This window comes from Helobdella robusta (genome assembly GCF_000326865.2).
Source record: "Helobdella robusta unplaced genomic scaffold HELROscaffold_5, whole genome shotgun sequence".
Taxonomy (NCBI): domain Eukaryota; kingdom Metazoa; phylum Annelida; class Clitellata; order Rhynchobdellida; family Glossiphoniidae; genus Helobdella; species Helobdella robusta.
In genome coordinates, this window is record NW_008705254.1 from 3,714,039 (window position 1) to 3,734,937 (window position 20,899).

At 32.6% G+C, this 20,899-nt stretch overlaps 5 protein-coding genes across 5 annotated transcripts in view; 2 read left to right on the forward strand and 3 right to left on the reverse strand.

The window, feature by feature from the left end:
• HELRODRAFT_163467 (hypothetical protein) overlaps window positions 1-264 on the forward strand; it is a gene marked incomplete at both ends in the record, with an annotated part of 1,627 nt that extends 1,363 nt beyond the window's left edge. Inside the window, one exon of the mRNA XM_009027327.1 lies at window positions 182-264. Coding sequence (XP_009025575.1) covers window positions 182-264 — 83 coding nt within the window. The remainder of the gene's footprint in view (window positions 1-181) is intronic.
• Window positions 265-2,318: 2,054 nt separating this feature from the next.
• On the reverse strand, window positions 2,319-5,004 carry HELRODRAFT_163468 (hypothetical protein; the record flags this gene model as incomplete). Its single annotated transcript, XM_009027328.1, has 3 exons — window positions 2,319-2,401; window positions 3,327-3,448; window positions 4,901-5,004. 3 exons carry the CDS (start codon window positions 5,002-5,004, stop codon window positions 2,319-2,321), a joined length of 309 nt encoding a protein of 102 aa, XP_009025576.1.
• Window positions 5,005-6,056: 1,052 nt separating this feature from the next.
• Window positions 6,057-8,799, forward strand: HELRODRAFT_163469 (hypothetical protein; the record flags this gene model as incomplete). Its single annotated transcript, XM_009027329.1, has 6 exons — window positions 6,057-6,112; window positions 6,363-6,445; window positions 7,163-7,266; window positions 7,534-7,662; window positions 8,183-8,317; window positions 8,518-8,799. 6 exons carry the CDS (start codon window positions 6,057-6,059, stop codon window positions 8,797-8,799), a joined length of 789 nt encoding a protein of 262 aa, XP_009025577.1.
• Window positions 8,800-9,833: 1,034 nt separating this feature from the next.
• Window positions 9,834-12,580, reverse strand: HELRODRAFT_163470 (hypothetical protein; the record flags this gene model as incomplete). Its single annotated transcript, XM_009027330.1, has 4 exons — window positions 9,834-9,866; window positions 11,003-11,512; window positions 11,633-12,028; window positions 12,578-12,580. 4 exons carry the CDS (start codon window positions 12,578-12,580, stop codon window positions 9,834-9,836), a joined length of 942 nt encoding a protein of 313 aa, XP_009025578.1.
• Window positions 12,581-13,088: 508 nt separating this feature from the next.
• Window positions 13,089-20,442, reverse strand: HELRODRAFT_163471 (hypothetical protein; the record flags this gene model as incomplete). The annotated part of the gene is made up of 5 exons (XM_009027331.1): window positions 13,089-13,142; window positions 16,054-16,502; window positions 16,646-16,819; window positions 16,989-17,170; window positions 20,351-20,442. 5 exons carry the CDS (start codon window positions 20,440-20,442, stop codon window positions 13,089-13,091), a joined length of 951 nt encoding a protein of 316 aa, XP_009025579.1.
• Between the last annotated feature and the right edge of the window lie 457 nt (window positions 20,443-20,899).

Consider the following 20,899-nt stretch of genomic DNA (forward strand, 5'->3'; position numbering starts at 1 on the left):
AATTCAGCATGGTGGGACTGCTCGAGTCAGTCGTCACTTGGTTTTTCCCGTTGATTTGACAATTTTTAAAGATCTTAATTAATGTTAATTTTTATTAAAAATTATGAATTATTATATCCAATGTGTTTTAACGAGTTTTTTGGAGGCAAATGAACATCAAATCATATTGATTTATACCTAGGATCAATGTACCCCATGGGAGGGATCATGGTACCCCGTATATGGGGTGCTTTGATCCTTTGTAGGGGGTTGTACCAAAGTTAAATTTTTTTAAAAATTTCTTGTATTATACAATTGAAACTGAACTTAATACATTAAATGAATGTTCCTCTGTAAATTGCACAAATATTAATATTCACTTTTTGGTTAGTTTCACTGTTGTTACAAAAAAACCTCAAAACAGATCAATGTGCCCCCATCTCCCCTATCTACAAACAATTTCGAGATTTTAGATTTTAGTATGGAAAGAAAAACACGACAGTTGCTTTTATTTGATATCCAAGTTCAAAAATGAAAAATGACTGAAAATCAAAATTTTAAAATGTAAATTACCTAAATTAGAAACCAGTCAACATTTTACAAAAATAAATAAACATTATTAGAAAGACTGTTCAAAAAAGTATAATATAAGGCGACGACGAATAAAAATATAATGTAGCGTGAACATTTATTAAGAACAATTCACAACATATCATAATGGCTAAATCAACATACCAAATAGAATTATTTATACATGCATATATACAAAGAAAATCAAGAAATACGAAAAATTATATAACCAAATTAAAAAAAAACTAAAAATCAGTCAACATTTAAAAAATGAATAAATAGATAATATTAAAAAAATTGTTCAAAACAGTCAAATTTAAGCGAGAACGAAAAAAAAGTAGTATGTTTTGTTGGTGTTGTGGTGTGAAACAAAAACAAACACACAACATAAAATAGTAAAAAGTCGCAAGAATTGTAGTCAGTCACCTACCTACAATTGAATTACTCTCAGGGCCCTAGCTTACCTATAAGGATTAACTCATCTCACCTACCTACAATTCTGCAATTCTAAGTTTTAGAAATTTTACATATTTCGGGTATTGTATTTTACAAATTTTAACCTTTTTAATTTGCTTTTTTTGTATAATTTAATTTTTTTTAAATTTTCTTTTGTTAGAAACTTTTTAACTAATGTTAAGCCCTAGCCTACCTACGATTGTCCAACTCATCTCAATCCCTAACTTACCTACGAATTAAATTAAAGTCCGGTAAAGAATATAGCAAGTTGAAGAGAAACATAACAACAACACCGAAAAATGGATGTTGTGTATGTGTGTGTTGTATTGATGTGTGTGTAAATGTGCGTGTGTAAATGTGCGTGTGTGTACTCTCTAGAAACTTCTTCACTAACTACGGACGTTGTGTTGTTTTCTTCGATTTGTCATCGGAACGATCATCATGAGACCACCATCTGAAACGTGCTGACGCCCACCACAGCCCACCTCTCATCGTTCTGTAGACAAGTTTTTTTATTAACGTAGTGGTAAATCAAGGAACAAAGGAACGAACGATAAAATTATTAAATGAAGGATTGAATGATTGGTTAAAAGAATGAGTGAATGAATGAATTAATCAATCAATGATTCAATGAATGAATAGAATAAATTAATGTCAATTAATAGAAGAATAATTTGAAAGATTGAGTGATAAAATGAACAAATAAATGAATGAGAAAAATAAAAAAACGAAATTAACCTTACTTCAAAAATTGTCGTTACAGTAATTCATTGCACCGACCACCATCATCTGGTCGGCACAAAAGATTTCATCCGAACTTCTGAGTGTCAGTCGAACAGCCAACGCGCTGATTCTTTCTACACCACCATCATCATACGTAAATCATCATGAGACCACCACTGCCCACCTCTCATCATTCTGTAGACAAATTTTTTTTATTAACGTAGTAATAAATGAATGTTAGAATCTTAGAACCTAAAAATTATACAATGAAAATAATGGCAAATAAATAATATCTTAAAATAATAAAGAGAGTAAAATGTAAAAAAAGCTTACCGTCGTCCAATCCACAAAGGCAGAATGTTGAATGCTGTCCGGTTCCTACGTTGTCCTCCAAAATCGTGCCAGTCCTCCTCGAGATTGATGCTGAAACACAGCCCGTGGGATGGAGAAAGATTGAGAAAATTCTCATCAGAAAGCTTAGCGGTGCTTGCATCTCAAATTGCATAATAAAAATAATCCTATCTACCTATTCAATTGCCTTAACTAATCTATATTAAATTGTCAATGGTACGATAGTCGAAAGTCCCCCTTCATTCTCCCTCCTTGCACAGAGGTTCACCGACAGCCAGGGCACCGGATAGTAAACCATTGCCGTGCGGATAGTAGACTATTGCTGAGCGGATAGTAAACCATTTGCCGTCCGGAAGCCGTGCGGGTAGTAGACTATGGCCATGCCGCATAATAAATCATTACCGTGCAGATAGTAAACCATTGCCGTCCGGATAGTAAACCATTGCCGGTTCACCACTGGCCACCAAGGCTTACCTCTGACAAGAGACTTCGAAATTCAGAGTCTATCGGCTATCGTACCCTCAACTTACCTATTCATTACAATTAAGTCCTAGCTTACCTAAAATTACAAAACTCAAGAGCCCAATTCATTGGCCAATCGGCACCCACCCCACCACCTACGTAATGCCTTGGGCTCCAACTTAATAATAATAACATAAAACTTAAACCCTAAATCTAATAATGAGTATGTGTTACAACGTAGCCTTAACCTACCTATCCATTACATTACGGTCCTAGCTTACCTAAAATTACAAAACTCAAGAGCCCAATTCATTGGCCTTTCGGCACCCACCCCACCACCTACGTAATGCCTTGGGCTCCAACATAATAATAATAATGTAAAACTTAATAATTAACCTACCTATCGATAAACTTACAGCGTTTTAATTTACATTACAAGATTGTTCCTAGAATTACATTATTGCCCTTAACTACCTATGAAATTAAATTACTCTCAATCTTAGTAATAATAAATTAAAATGTGTAATGAATATAAAATTACGCTCAAATACTAACATTTGTTTATGTATGTACTTGTGTGTGTGTGTAATAACGCTGATGCGTGTAATGTGGGTGCAAGAAAAAATAGAAGCGATAAACTTACGCTGCCTACCTATTCAACTACATTAGTGTTGGATGCTTCCTATCTATCCTACCTACAATTAAAATTATGCCTATCTAACCTACCTATATAGCTACTTAATGTAATTGTGTGTGCGTGTGTGAGCGTGAGAGAGCATTCTTACTTAATGTTAAATTACAGAGAAAAAAGAATAAAACGTATCCCAGCCAGGCGTGTATTCTTTGCCACTGAATGAACGAACGTAGCCTGACATCTTCCATGATGAACTCCTCTGGAAGCTTCAACCTGAATGAAATGAAAATATCTTATTTATTTAATTAATTTGAATAAAAATAGAGAAACGAGTCGCGGTGAAACCCGCCAGCCGGAAAAGCCAGCTAACTGGCAAAGAAAAGAACCGCAAAGATACCGTAAAACGTACCCCGACCAGACGTGCATTCTTTACAACTGAATGAACTAACGTAGCGTGACATCACAACCATTCTGATCTTCCACGATAAACTCCTCTGTAAGCTTCAACCTGAATGAATGAACCTGAATGAACCTGAATGAACCTAAATGAATGGAACAATCTTATTTATTTAATTTATTTAAATGAAAATAGAGAAACGCAAAGGAGCCGACCGGTCGGCAAAGAAAAGAACAGAAAAGAAACTCTATATAACTCTATATAACTCTATATAACTCTATATAACTCTAATATAACTCTAACTCTATATAACTCTAACTCTATATAACTCTATATAACCATGCATACTACCCCATTTAATCAATAAAAATCCCATAAAACCAGGAACCACCGCGTACCTGTTATATGTATGGTGTGAAACAAAACAACAAAAAAACAACAAAATACACACCACCAAGTAAAGTAAAAGAAAAAAGTCCCTAACCTACCTATGTAACTAAATTATCTTATGCCCTAGCCTACCTATAAAATAAATTAATTTTTTAACTCACCTACCTATATTTCATTAACTTAACTCAAGGCTCATGAAGAAAGAGAAAAAAGAGTAAAAAAGAACACAAAATACTACCACACAAACAAAAATGATGTATGTATGTATGAGCAACCGCTAAAGAACCCACCTAAAATAAAAAAATACAACATACAAACCACAGACAAGCATATATAACTCTATATAATAAAATAAATTAAAAAAAAGTGAGATCAGGCAGACTGCTTCAAGCCTCAAGCGAAGCAGAATGCCTGATCTGATTTTCATGCTTTTTCAGCTCCTATTTATACTCGTTTCAACCATACATTCTCATCATTTCAATCATTCACATCAGTAAAAAACTTATTTAATGTATGTCGTACACTATTATACAGTCTTAACAACAATGCTAACCGTACTAAATTGACGTCATCGAACGAACGCCTTCGAAACATTCTGGTTGGCTGGTTGAATCTGCTATATTGCTTTTTATCTAATTAGTGCTACATATATATGCACGCAGTTCAAATTTTTCGGGGAGAATTCAAAATAGTTTGAGACCACACCTTGCTTAACATCCGATTCCGAGCCGAGCCAAGCTGAGCCAACATGCGTAGATTTATAAACGCTTTTATATTAAAATTTTGCTCGCTTTATATACGAATATCCCCAATATTGATATCAAAGAAATAACGCGAGCGAGTTTAAAAAATATTTTATTCAAAAATTAATTAGAATAGAACATATAAGCAAGTTTTATTAGCCAAGTAATTCTATCCAATAATTTAAACACACACACCCTCTAATTGAACTATCTTGCAATGAATATCTTTTTATGCCTATCAGTTCTCCAGATTTTGAAAATAAGCTTGTTCTTTTGATGTGGAAGTTGAAGGGATACATTTCACTAAAAATAGAATACCGCTAGCATGAGCCATTTCCTCCAACGATTTTTGTAACAAATTCTCCATTCTATTTTAAAAAATTTCTTTTATACTTTTTAATCAGTCAGGTCACAATCCTCATCATCGATATCGCGATGAAATCTAATTGAAATTTTTTTTAAATTGTTGATAGAAATAATTAGTATATAGTAAAAAGTTTAAACTTTTCTGAGAGAATTCAAAATAATTTGAGGCTACGCCAAAACACAATTTTACAATTCTAAATGTATTATAACTACATCTATCTATCTATCTATCTATCTATCTATCTATCTATCTATCTATCTATCTATCTATCTATCTATCTATCTATCTATCTATCTATCTATCTATCTATCTATCTATCTATCTATCTATCTATCTATCTATCTATTTCATTAAGTTTTGCCTATATTTAGTCAATTTTATTTGATAGGAATTGAATATAACCTTTATGCAGGGTAATTCACTAACAGGCAGTTAAATAACCACTGTTAACATTTACCCATCCTACTTTAAAGTTTTTATGATGTGTTTTAATTATTCAGTCACGATCATCATCATCGATATCGCAATGAAATCAAATTGAGAATTTTTTAAATTTTTGAAAAAAGCTATCTTTATTCATTTTATGATACTACTTTTTTAATAAGATACTGTTTGATACTGTACTATCAACTAACCAATCAGTCAACAAATGAATCAATTAATCAATCGCTGAATCAAATCAACAAACCAAAAGCCTTTGGTAATTTTTAAAACCCACTGCCATCTTTCGACAATTTTAAAATTCAAATGAAGCCCTTTGCAAAACTCGTTTAGAATTAAAATTACGACTATTTTATCGTCCGCTCTGACGGACAGATTATAATTATACTATTATAAAAATATAAATATATCTGGTTTATCGGAATAAAGTTTCAAGTTTGCGAAATGAAGTGAGAATTTTAAATTTTTAAAAATAATTTTCAAAGGTATTTTTAAACGAAACTACGAATTTCTATCAGTTGGAGTTTTGGAGTCTCTAAAAAAATGTTTTTTGGAATCATTTCATTCCATACCACAAAAATTCCTAATGGAGTTAGGAAGTCGGCCCTTCCCTAGTGACAAAGAAAATGATTGCGTGCAAACTGTAAGGGTTTTTTTTTAATAAATCTCCACAAATTTTTCCAACTAGCCGACTAGCATGAAAGTCGGAGTGTAAAAACTAAAAGTAAAACTGTTTTTTGTGTCTGCCTGTAATAAAATAAATAGTCTAACTCTAACTACTAATCATCACCACTAGCACTAATGATATTAATCAAATAATATTTTATATATTTATTTATTTATTTTCAGACGTGGGGCTAATATCCGCGATAAAGATAGCGTGGGATTCAGTGACATAACTGAGGAATCGAACCCAAAGAGGCAGAAACAAAGTAATAGAATTCTTTACAACACTAACCAGCCATTCATTCCTCATCACATTGGTCTCCGTTTTGACAACTTTATACCATTAAATCATTCGACCAATGGCTATATTAATAATAATAACAATAATTATAACTATAATAATTATAATAGTAATTATAACTATAATAATTATAGTAATAATGCTAATGGTTTTTTTCAGGATCAATTTACTAGGCCAATGCCTAATGTTAATGTTAATCGAATAAATAATAATATTATTTATGATGATAATAATAAAATTTATCCAAGAAATAATTTTTATTATAACCAAAATATTATTCACAATAATATCAATAATAACCAATTAATTTATAATAATAATAATAATAATATCATCAACGATCAAAGATACTTCAAGAACAGTAATGGCAACCATAGAAGTTTAACTGTCGATGACAATCGTGATCAAAGAATAATAAATAACGCTAACAATATTCAAAATTATTTCTGCAATAATAACAATAATTATAACAAGCCATTATTCAATAATAATAATAATAATTATTACCAAAAAAACGTTTCATAATAATAATAATAATGATAATAATATTATAAATAATAATAATAACAGAAATAATAACACCAACAACGATAATGGTACTACCTCTATAGGTACTGATAATAATAATGGTAATTCTAAAAATAGTAGTGCTAAAATAGCTCAACGACAAAAACCGCACCAGATGTCAGTGCATCTGGGGAAAGGAGTATATTAAATATTAGGAAAGGTTCTACACCATCATCTTTGGAAATTAATTCAAATGAATTATCTGCATTGGCTTTGAAAGTAGTTTCTAGAGTTATTTTTTGTAATTCTTATTATTAATGTAATTATTGAATTTGGTTAGTTATTTATCTGTTAATTGTTTTTATATTTCAGTTTTTATATAAAAATTAGAAATAATATTGAAATATAAATTGATAGAAATGATGTTGAATAGATTAGAATAAAGTAAATTTAAAAAAAAACAACCCAGCTAACTGATGAGATACAAGACTATTATGAGGAGAATCGACAGTCTGAGTTAGTTTTCAAAATAAACGTCGTCTACAGCTAGAGTTGTATAACATCATTCGAACTGTCATCCCCGGCTCGAAGCTTTTCATGTTCGGCTCCTCCTTAAATGGTGCCGGTACTAATTTTAGTGATCTAGACCTCTGTCTTGTTCTGCACGATGAAAAGGTTTAAGTTCTCTTTTAGTTCTTTTCAAGTTCACTTTTAGTTTTTTTCAGTTTCACTTTTAGTTTTGTCTGTATGTTGTTGGAGTTTAAGATTCTTGCTATCAGTGATTAGTTGTGATGATGATGATTGTGGTTACTATGATGATGATTGTGATAGTGAGTACAATGATGATGATGGTGATGATGATGGTGATGATGATCGTTAACAGATTGAAGACAATCAAACCATCATCAGCACGTTGTTCGCTGTCAGAAAAATTCTTCATAGATATAGTTTGTGGATGGTTTGAATGAATGAATAAATGAATGAACGAACGATACAACATACACTGTCACCTTATCAATTGGTGCATGGCCAGCTAACGTTCAAAATGTGATAAGTTAACCACGTATTCAAACATCTTGTAAATTAATTTTCAATTTAATCTGCATTAAAAATCAAATTTTGATTGAAGAAAATTTTACTCTGTTCTAAGTGTATGTATGTGATTAGTATATCGGTGTTTCCGAACATTTGGAAGGACATGTTGTTCGAGAAGTTCCAAGATATGGTGAATTACTCCGTTGCAGACACTTACCAGGAGAACTTAGCTAAGGTGGAACTGTACTACGAGGAATTCAACCATGAGCGCATTGAGGAGAAGCCATCATATGAAGTGAAATAAAATACCAAAAAATACATCAGAAATAATTTTTTTTTAAATATTTTCATTTTATCATTTCATTAATGCTAAAGAAACATAATTAGAGCCACATGCGGACGCGCACACACACAGACACACGCGCACACACGTACACAAACACACGCATACATATCAAAATGATGAATAACGAACTTTTATCCAAATCTCTCTAGTTACCTCAGTTCCTGTCGGACTGTGGTGGGATCTTGGGACTTTGGTTGGGAATGTCAGTCCTGACCATTTGTGAGTTTTTAGAATTTGGTATGGATTTGTTCTTCTTTGGGATTTGGGAGGGATGCAAACGAAAGAGGAAAAAAACGAAAGTGGAGGATATCAGGATTGAACAGGATGCTCCAAATGCTGCAAGCTTGAATATGGTGAACTTGAAGAAAAACCCAATGGAGACATCCAAGAAAAGAGCGTCTTTTGTTGATAGTCCATTTTATATCAACTGAATTCTGTGTCGTATTTAGCGTGCAAAATTTTAACTGAAACAAACAAGACATTTATCTGAAACCTACATTTTAATGTTAAAAGGAAATTTATTATTTTTTAGGTCTGAAAAAATATATTTCAAACTATCACCCAGTCAGAGTTTTTTACTTTATCGATATAAAAATTTTGCTCTTTAGAATTTCACAAGTTGTTCTTTTTTCTCTTAACGACAAATGTTTTTCAAGTTTGTAAAATTTATTTTTTGATAGAAATTTGTTTGTGACACATAAAAACACATGCAGATGATGAACCTTTTTTTTTATAAATCCTTGTAGTTTTTAAATCTTAAAATCGAAACAACTACCACTTTTAAAATTAAATGAACTAACTTTCAGATAAATTGTCAAAAACTAACCATAGGTTCATGAATAAAAAAACTAATTTAAATTTTCAGAATTAATGAGATTAAGAATTGTATTAATTCATAACTGTAGAAAAAGAATCAACGACAGTTACATTACAATCATACTTTGTATATGAATGTAATGCAGAAGCGTAACATTGAACTGAAACTTATCCCAGTATATTTGTATGCACCAAGTGAATGGAAAGAGAAGACAGCAGCAACAGGTGAACAGACGCTCAAGTAGTAAACCATCAAACGATCATGATCCTCATAAAATCTGATTTGTTTGTTTTGTTAAAGACGAAAGAACAACGCTCAGAATGGAAAACAAAACCTCATCAAACGTTATTCGACCGGAGTTATGTTAATAATGGAAGTGTATGGCATTTTGTGTGTGTTATATATAGTAAGAACAGAGAGTAGAGTAGATTTTTTTTCTATTTTTAAAATTAATTAAAATTTTCAAAACGCGTCAAAATATTTCGAATTATATTAGACGTTTACAAATATTCATTGACTTTATCGACGGTGATATTGTAGATATTTGTTTGAAATCAAAAACTTTATTTTTTTCTGGTCTACGACTGCCTAAGTGAAATGAAATGTTTTACTATACGGAAAGTGGAAGTTTGGAATACTATTACACATTCATCTTCTTGATATTGTACGGTGGATCCACTCCTTTGTTGAAATATTTAGACAAACATTTTGATAATTAGAAATAATCTTCAAATTTAGCAACCTCATCAACAGAAAGAAATCTGATTGATTTACATAATTTAATACAATGTTAAGCGTGCCTCAGTAATTAATAACTGCAACGATATTAATAATTATAATTAATAATAATAATATAACCCAAATTAAAATTTACGTTATAGCAGGCCAAAGCAATCTGTGGCAGATGTTTTTGTTAGTAATATATGTTAGAAATGTACCAGATGTAACATAAAATTGACAAACTTATTGGGATAATTAATTGTATTGATTTTAACAATAGCTGAAGAATCAATCCAATGGACAGCATTGAAAATTACAGCACGTTGTATTTTACCAATATGTAGCTAAATTTTAACAAAATTCAAAGTTTAGACTGCTAAAAAAAGAGAACGATTGTTACAAAAAATTTAGTTACTTTAATATCAGTAAGTTTAGAAAGTATTTACAGAGTCGATAGCAATCAACACACTGACAATACTGTTATTGTTTTAACAATCAGAATATGTTACAACGAAAATTTTCAAATATTCTTCGAATAACATTTAAACAAGTAAAGTTTAATTAATTAAACTGATCAACGTTTGTGGAAATATCAGGAATAATAAAGAAAGGATTAAATTCTTATTATAATGCTTGTAGAATATTATTATTCTAAAACATTTTTAAAATAATGAAGTTGAAACTAGTGTGAATATTGGAAGTAATCCATCCACAACGTGTAAAGTTGAAAAGTTAATTGATGCAATGCAAATAGTTTTAAAATGTTATAAGATTAATAGTTTTTTTACAATCATTTACCAAATAAAATATCAAAATATGAAAATTCTTCCAGAGAGGGAAAAAATTGTTAACAAGAAGAATAAGTGTGGTCTGATGTGTGGTGAGCCGTTGTTGTCCTGTTTGACGAACTTTAGTTGGAGTTGTTGAGAGTAGGGTTGTTGTTGGTGGTGGGAAGGAAATTGTGAGTGAGAATGATGAAGGTGATGATGACGGGGAATGAGATGATGTTGAGAGAAGTGATGATGATGGCAGTTGTGAGAGTGAGATGAGGAGCATCTGGTGAGGGGAGGATAAAATGAAGTTGCGATTGGTCTCACTTCAATGCTCTTTACGTACTCTTGCATCCACGGAGGTAGTGCTGACGACGAAGGAAATGATGACGAGGGTGAAGTAGAGGAAACCATTTTAGATGTTGATGATGATGAAGACGATGATGACGACGAAGAAGATGACGATGATGACAAAGACCCTAACCACTCCACACCAGCTGTTGACGGCTGTCCTACCAGCAAATACAAATGTTGCTGTGATGGCGACAGAGATTTCCTCACCACAAGTTTCATAGTATCAATGTATTTGGAGGAGGATAACATCACTTTTAATGTTGGGCAGCCCAAGTAAGAACCCGCAGCTGCTGCTGTTTTTGTTTCTTTTTTGAGGTTGATGTTGTTTTGAAGTTTGTTGTTGTTGTAGTTGATGTTATTTTTGTTGTAGTTGATGTTGTTATTGTTACTAGTGTTTTGATTGATGAGAAACGAGCATTCGTGGTCTAAGATGGCCTGCGAAAGCACTTTGTCATCGTTGACGCTGGCAGACATGTTGCTTATCTGCATTGATTTGTAGTCATTCAAACGAGCATTTGTTTTTTTGGCAATCAACCAAATTATTCACGTTTTTCAAAAATTATTTTTCAAAATATTTCAAATAAGTATATATCTTTGACAAACCTCAATAAAAACATTCCAAGAATGTTCTGGCAAGTTGAGCTGTTCACTAACATTCCTTTTTAAATTCACCATCCTCAAAACATCGCGGTTCACATCCACTGCATACTTTCCGACCAACTTCACGATGTGAGTGGGACGAGTGCACAACTCATCCGCATAAAAGTTTAACACAATCTCCAGTGCACCCTTCCATGCCTGCAACTTTTCCTTCCTCTTGGTGGCTGAAAATGTCATCGTCCTTTTCTGGAAAATCCCGTAGGGCCTGTTTTCGCAATCTTCACTAATCCACTTTCCGGGAATGAACTGGGAGAGAGATGGTGAGATGGAAGGAGAGAGAGTTGGAGGGCGAAATTGGTTAGCCAGGTTGATGAGGCGGCATGTTTCGCATTCTTTGTCCTGCTCGTTTTGTTGGGCGAGGATGTGTAAAAGTTAAATAATGAGTTCACGTTGAATTTTCATCCTTAACAAGTTTATTTATAATGTTGAAGTTTATTATTTAATGTTCTTTATTTAATAGTTTTCTCTCTAAACAGTTCAGAAATTGTCCTGAAACAATCAGCGCATTTCTATTAATGTTTTCTACGTCCATTCGCTTAGCTTCAATTAGTTCAATAATAACAACAACACAAATCACCCTCCACACATGGCACAGCAAACAGATTCACTTAAATGAAACCAAAAACCGATCCAAAATGAGAATTAAAGTAGGCATGTAATTGCCTCAATCAACCACCCGCGTTCATTCAAACAACTTGTCATGTCATGATGTCCGCATGTGCTAATGTAATGATGTGATGATGTGGTGATGGTGTACTGATGTGATGATATAATGATGTGATGATGTGATGATATAATGATGTGATGATGTCCTGTTGTATCGTGTGCTGAGTGTCAGATAATAAGTGGCTTACTTAAATACTGGCACATTTTCCTCATTCTACGTACCATCGCTGGTATCTAGTTAGTTGTTGAGAACGCCTGTGTTTGTGTCTTATATACTCCTAACTTTTCATTGTTGTTATTATTACTAAGCGTTCAGTGGCCAAAAACTATTTGTCTTTGGTAGTTATTTTGCAACAATTGGACGGGCAAATAAAATTGCTTGGTCGTGTTTGTGTGTTTCAAAAATTCTTTTTTGCTTCATTCATTAATGGCTAATAATGCTGCAGTTATGCAACGAGTTTGATGTCAAAGTTTTTAAACGTGACGAAACTCGATCGATATAAAAATGAATTTTAAAAAAATCAATGAAACCATTTCACGCGCAAGTCGTATATCGGGGAAAATACGGTAAGTATTACATTTAAAAAAAAATAAAAAAGGTAAATAAAAATATTTCAAAATATTATTATAGTATGAAATTTTTTTATTTCTAAGAAAATTTTGAAACCAAAAACTTTTCCAAACTCGGAAAAATTACAATGAACAGAGGAAATTAAAAAGTGATGCATGAAAATTAATGGGCCTCAAAATCAGAAAAACTATAAGTGTTCGGAATCGGAAACAAATTCTGAATGCGTTGTTTCATAAAGAATGTGTTGTGTGTGTGTGTTGCACTTGATGTTTGTTTGGCGTGTCTGTATGTGTTTGTGTGTGTATGTGTGTGTATGTGTGTGTATGTGTGTTTCTTTGTGTGTGTGTATATATGTGTGTGTGTGTGGGGGGGGGGGGGGTGCTGTGATTAGTCATTGTATGATAGACTGTAGTTATAAATTTGTCAGCATGTTAAACAGCCTGTGTATGTATGTTTATATGATGCAGTCAGTCAGTTAGTGTCACTTTGAAAGGGAATATAAACAAGAAAGTATGTATGTATGTACTTTTCAACGAAATCAATTGTCATCGTTTAGATGTTTATGATTTGTAAAATAGTTAGCAGTCAATCGAAACGAAAAGTTAAACACGGATTATGTTGTTTGTATTGAACAGGGGCTTATGTTGAAAAGTTTATAACTTAATTTAACATCATCATCGTCGTTGTCATCGTCATCGTTATTAACATCATCAACAATTAATAATAAAATTGATGGGGATGAGGATGTAAAAACATAGAGCCCAATTAGGATGATGATAAAATGAAGAAAGAAAATGAAATAAAGATAAAAAATGGGGAAAAGTTTTATGGGTTTACTGATAATGATGACGAGAACGATGATGATGATGATGGTACAGGCGATGATGATGAAAATGACGATGACGATTATGATAGGAATGATGATGATGATTTTGTAGAATCCATTTTCAATGATGTTGAAAAGAACGTCATTAAAAACGTATTGTTAAATTATAAGTATTGTTGCATTAATATGATATCACTATAATATCATAATAATATTATATATTAATCTATATATTTGTTTATATTTATTTAGAATCGCTTGTCATGATTAATATGTATATAGCTCTTTTGCCATTTAAACTATGTGAAACCTTCTCTTTTTAGTCGTAAATATTTTAGTTGAACCGATGTTTCATTTTTGGCTGGGTACTAATTTAGTTAAAGGAATTGCTTTTTTTAGGCAGCCTTTTTTACGATTCTTTTCATCATCAACGAATAGACATGTATAATACCGTAAACAGTACAAACCACGACAACTACGAAATGAAATGTTTAGCTAGTTAGTTGAGTTCACGGCTTTAACTCCGTTCACTGTTAGGATTTTAGCCTCGATTTTTAAAACAGCTATCGTATTACTGGATACAGTGACTATGATGTAGTGATTACATACAATTGTGTTCTTTCTTAGGAGATTAACATTTCCCATTGTTTGTGTTATTTATTAAATAAATCTAAAATAATGAAAAGTAATCCATTGTAACAAGCCAAACTTAAAACGGAGCTGTGCTAATCATTATATGGGGCTATAAAATTTTTATCTCAATGTGCAATTCTCATTAAGAATTATTTAACAGCCCTCTGGCTAGCGGCTATTGCTGAAATAATAACATCAATGAAGCATATTCGAGAATGATGATGGCGTTGATGAGATGACGACGATGATGATGACAAAGAAATTCAACTGAAAATGTTCAAATGTCTAAATGCTGTAATGTAAAATATGAAAGAGAACCTGATGTAAGTTATCTTATCTAATGGCCTTGTAATATTGATATATCAGAATCGGCTGCGCTGGACCGATATGCGAACGGTCATGTTTCTTGTCCAGTGTTTGGTTGGGGTGAATTTATTTGAGTAGACATTTAAGTTTAGTTAGATAGGTATGGAGATAAATTTTTGTTAGATGCTAGATTTTTGAAAACAAAAATGAATGAGTGAATGACTTTATGAATGAATGCATGAATGAATGAATGCATGAATGAATGAACGAATGAATAAATGAACGAACAAACAAAGAAACGAATGAACGAACAAACGAACAAATAAACGAATAGATGAATAAATAAATGAATTAGCAAAAAAAATATAAATAAATAAAACTATGTATTGTATATACAACACGGCCATATATTACCTTCTTCAATCCTGCTAAATAAACATTGCGTCACACAATCATTATTATTAAATGACCGTTGTGTTAATGACCATATGGAGCGATAAGTTCTTTATCTGACCACTAATTTAATTAACCAATGATAATAATTGTAATTATGTCTCGATAATCTCCAGTTGATAGAATAGATATATCGGTGAAGTTTTTTAATATATTTTAAAATTTTTAGCCTAATGAAATTTTCTTATATCTATTTGTTTTGTTTTACCATCTTAATTATTTATCGATATACAATGAATTGCATATCTCCTATTGTCGAATAATGAAACAAAGCAAGAAAAATGAGGCAAAGTATGTATGTGATGATGATAACTTGTGGTGATAATGGTGAACAAGATAATGATAGAATGATGAGATAGATTAGATTACATAATTACAACGACAATGAAGATGACAATGATGCAACTGCTGCTGATGATGATAACGATGATGGTGATGAAGATGATGGTGGTGATGACAATGATAATGATGATGGTGATGATAATGAGAGTGATGATGATGGTGGTGATGATGATGACAATGGTGATAACAATCGGCAGCAGTTATTAAATTGTCACAGATGACATTTTCGATTGTTATCAAATTAATTGGCGTAGAGGCAAAAGAAGAATGAAACGATCACTACACTAGAAACGACATAGTAGATAGAGACTACAACAATAAATATCATTACAGATTTGAAAACATGCACTCGTACACACACACATCGCACACACACCACACACACCACACATACACACACCACACACACACCACATACAAACAAACACACAGGTACGCCATGCGTATCAAAAAACATACATATATACTATAAAACAAACAAACAAACAAACATTTCAACATAAAAGATACATCAAATGACAATATTTATTTACTTCAACATAAACTGATATCTAATTGCAAGCAAACCTTTGCAGAGGCCAGTGCTTCTTGAAACGAGTTTGGTCTATGCAACTGTCTCATGCTCTTGTTCGTGTGCACGTCTCCAAACAATAAATATCTTGATGAGGCAGAACAATTGATCTCTGAGTTATATTTCAATGGCTCCATTTCGTCTGCTGAATTCATGGCGGAATACTTGTCTGCTTGTTTCTTTTGGTTGCTGTTGCCTTTATTGTCGTTGTTGTCGCGAAGCAATTTGTTCTTGGTGTTGTTGTTGATGACGTCATTGAGATTGTCGGTGTTTACTTTGTTGTTGTTGTTTACTTGTTTGATCGTTTCTTTCATCCTGGCTAGCTGCAGCTCGTGGAAGGAGATGTCTATTTCCGGAAGGCAGTCAATTATATCGATGCTGCTGGATGATGAAGACGACGATGAAACGTCATCTCTGAAATTATCTTCGTTGTAATCCTCATATTCTAAAGTTGAGGGAGGATAATTTTTTTCTCAAATGAACAAAGTGCCAGAATTATATTTCACATATGCAAAACTCTTATTTTATAAAAGTATTAAAAAGTTTTCAACAGCCTTCAAAAACCTCAGCACATCACTACTCACTCACCATCACTTCCGTAAACATTGTGGTAGATGACGTGGCTCTCGTTTGGTTTCCATGGTGACGTGGTGTCGTTGTAGCGCAGACATCTTGGGTTTCTGACGAGTTTCTTGGTTAGGTAGCTGCTGGCTTCTGAAGTGTAAGGAGTTACTACAGCATAGTCCAAGTTGTATTCAAACTCTACAGCGGTAGTTATTTGGTTTTGCAATTAATACAAACGTTAAGTTATTTCAATTAAACCACTCATAAAAGATTAAAAAATAACAATGACACAATCAAACGAACCAACCCAACGTAACAAACAAGCAAACAGACAGACAGAGAGACAAACAAACGAACAGACACTAACCAGTAGCACTGTTGATGATCCAGGAATCATGATGTTTCTTGATGATCCCTCTGGCCTGTACACAAAACCAGGGCACTGAACAGGAGGAGTCGTTGTAGTAAAACTGGGTCAGGTCCATCTTGCCACTGGAGAAGAACTGATACTTGCGCAGTAGATACTCAGGACCTGATCTCGTTTCGCAGCTGGTTATGTGGGTCAAAGTTCATTTCAGTAGAATAATTTTTCACATCACATGTAATTAGATTTCGTTATGGATGTGAAAAAGTGATCAGAAGTTTGGATGCTGACGCATATTAAGGTTTGAACAGATAAATTAATGATATAAATGATATTTTTTGATATCCATTGATACTAATTTATTTATTTAAACCGATCATAAAACGAGATGAGCAAATTTTAAAAAAATGTAAGCATAAAATATGATCATACTGAAAAATATGCTTTTTTGTTGTAGTTATTGTTGTTGAAGTAATGTTGCAACGGCAGTAAAAGTTGTAGTAGAGAGTAGAGACTTATGTTTGTTGCTGGTGGTCTCGAAGTTCAACACGTGTTATTCTCTTATCTCGCTTAGCACGCACAATCAGTTAAACCGACGAACAAAGCCAAAAATAACAGAGAGAACTATTTTTATGTACAACCACATCAATTTTAATATCTTTGTAAACACGGAATATTTAATGTCTTATTATACAAAGAAAGATATATTGTTAATATATGATCGCAGCAATTGAAACTAAATTTAGCTTAATCTGAAACTCATCATTTTGCGCAATAACTTATAAAAATTTTATAAAATAAATTGCATCAGCATATTCATAACAATTTAATTAAATTAGATTTAACATATAAATTTTTATTCACGTGTATGTGAATAAAGAGCAAGCCACAACAGAAAATATGAAAGGCACAACATCAAACCCCAAAGAGAACGATAAATGTTCCAACAAGAAAGTCTAACTACATGCTCGTTTTTAATGCTGAATTTCACGATGAAAGATTCCCTGACGATGAAGAACATCAAAGTTTTGAATAAAAAAACAACTGAGTCGTTTATAAAGTTCTAAGTAATGTGTTCGTTTCAACAACTCGTTTGTTTGTGTGTTTGTGTGTGTTTGCATGTTTGTGTGTTGTGCGTGTTTACGTGTGTGTGTGTTATACGTGTTTACGTTGTGTGTGTGTGTGTGTTGTGTGTGTGTGTGCCTACTCGATTAGTATGAACGTCAGGCAATTTGTCATTAACTAGTTCGATTAGATTGGAGTTCGGTTAATTTCTAAACAAATTAGAAGTTTATTTATTGTAACTTCACTTAGAAAATAATCAAACGATTTATCAAGCATTTATTTCGAATTTGATTTAAAAGTTTGTTTTTATTACAGCAAGTTTATAAAGTAAATTAATTTAAAGTTTATCCTTCCAATATACAAGCCTTTATAAAAATTACCCTTAACAAAAATGCAAACTAACTGAACATTCACATGATAGTAAATCAAAAAAATTTATGATTATAAATCAGTATACTCGATTTATCATAAAACATAATCTAACAACAAATAAAACACATACACCAATACACCAAACACAGAGAGAAAGAGAGAGAAAGAGAGAGAGAGAGAGAGAGAGAAAGAGAGAGAGAAGAGAAAGGGAGAGAGAGAAAGGAGAGAAACAGTAGACAGACCAAACAAAAAAATGGTTAGATTGGTGGCCGTATCGTTAGCGATGATTTATATGAGAAATTGTTGCATTGAATATCTCTGCGTTATCCTTATTTACGATTGATTCCGTTCAACTCTCATGCATTCCTAAACAAGACATCGGTTCTCCCACCATCTTCAAAATCAATGGAAAGTAAATCTTCAGAAGAAAAAAATATTTCTCAGACTAAAGTTGCTTCTAGAAAGTTCTTGTTTGCATAGTGAACAGAAAGTTCAGCAAACAATCCATTGAACGAAATGTAAACCAGGCCATTCGATATTATATATTTATGATCAAGCTGGAGTTCTAACTAGAATTCGTTGTATCGTTAAAAAAATTCAAAATAAGTTATGCATCATTATTTTTTTTACCAAATAATTAAACTCCAAAGCGACAGAGTGGCAAACACTAATATAAAATAGTGCAACATAATCCTTTTAAACAAGGAAGGAGTTGTTACATCTTCATATCAAAAGATTCACAAACCGCCAAATTAAATTGAAATTATAAAGAACTCGTTATGTCTGCTGAGTTTAAAAATATGTCTGGAGTGGTTTAACAAGATAAATTGTGATTAAGATGCTCTTCAGAAAGGCATAGGTAAGCATATATACGTGCTACTTATATATTAACATACATACACACACACATACACACACACACACATATATATATATATATATGTGTGTGTGTGTTGTGTGTGCGTGCGTGTATGTGTGTGTATGTATACCTGCTTATGAAGAGTTTTAAAAACACTTTAGTTCATTCAAATGAATTTTAAAGCGTGTATAACAAACACACACCTTTTATGTTTTATGATATTGTTACAGACGTGAAGGCAAGATAAGAATTGGTAATTAGAAATTAAAGTGAAGCGCTTGATAATTTAAATAAGAGGCGGAGCCAATGAAAACCGTATTGTAAAATGTCGATGATTGTAAAAGAAAGCGAGGTATAAATAGACCGACAACAAGAACGATAAGGAAAGAGAAAGGGAGAATAGAAAAAGAAGAGAGATACAGAGAGAGGAGTGCACGAAATAGCAACGAACGACGAGAATTACGAAGAAGTCAGAAGAAGTTTCAGGCAGTCCTATTATTGCAGAGATATTTTGTGTGCGTACTGCAAACAAATTAGCGATAACGCCCAAGGAGAAGTTAGTCACGAAGAATTCTACACGCGGTCTGCGAGTGAATTACGATAATCTTCCGAGAAGTGGATACTTAGGATTTACGGTCAAGAAACATCTGACGAGAAGAGCTTAATTATTGACGATTAGTTTTAATCCTGTGATTTAACTGTTGATTAATTATTGTTTTGTATTCCAACGATTTTAACGATCGAACGAACGAGTGATCGATTACGGCAATTGCCAGCTCTGTTTTCTTTCTAATAAAGTCATCTAAAATAAGTCTGTTTAGGAATCAAGAATCCGCGTATAAACCATACCCTACAAGTTCAAGGGGTCGGTTATAACAATATGAATGATGCATTGTCCTACAAACACATACAAAGAAACATTTTCATTTGATCTATAACGTACATTTTATTGAAATTTCACATAAATTAAACACATGCTTATATGTAGCTACACGTTTTGTTACATTGTCCAATTGAAACATTCAAATTTTTTCAGCAAATTCGCCCGATCATATTCACAGCGGCGAACAACTCAAGAGGCTGGCATTCAGACAGCCTAAATAAATTAGCAGAGTAATAAAATTTTTCTTCTTCCTTCCTCTCAAGCCATATGCCGCCCATCTTTATTCATTGTTCCACAGGATGGGATAACTTGATGCTCCATACGTTTTACAACGTGTAAACTTGGATACGCAAACATAATTACACATCCTATACAATTCTTTTCTTTTATAGCGGTACCAAATTTAAATTTTCAATCTCAGACCATGAAAGTCGGTTTAAATTTTATAGATAACATCATTTTTAATTTTTGGTATCATATCTTAAATACATGAATAACACTTTCAGTCATATGTGGTTGACAATGACCAGAGTGCAGAAGATTAATGTTTTTACCTCAATGAGCAAAGTGAGTAAATCATATCATATCTTCATAGTAATACAGTTACTGAGGATTTTATAATCACAACACATCATCACCTCATTACATCAAAACATTATCACATCGTCACATCACACGGCCTGGGTGGCATTTATGTCTTTGACTCTCAATCTTAATAATACATCTTGAGGGCTG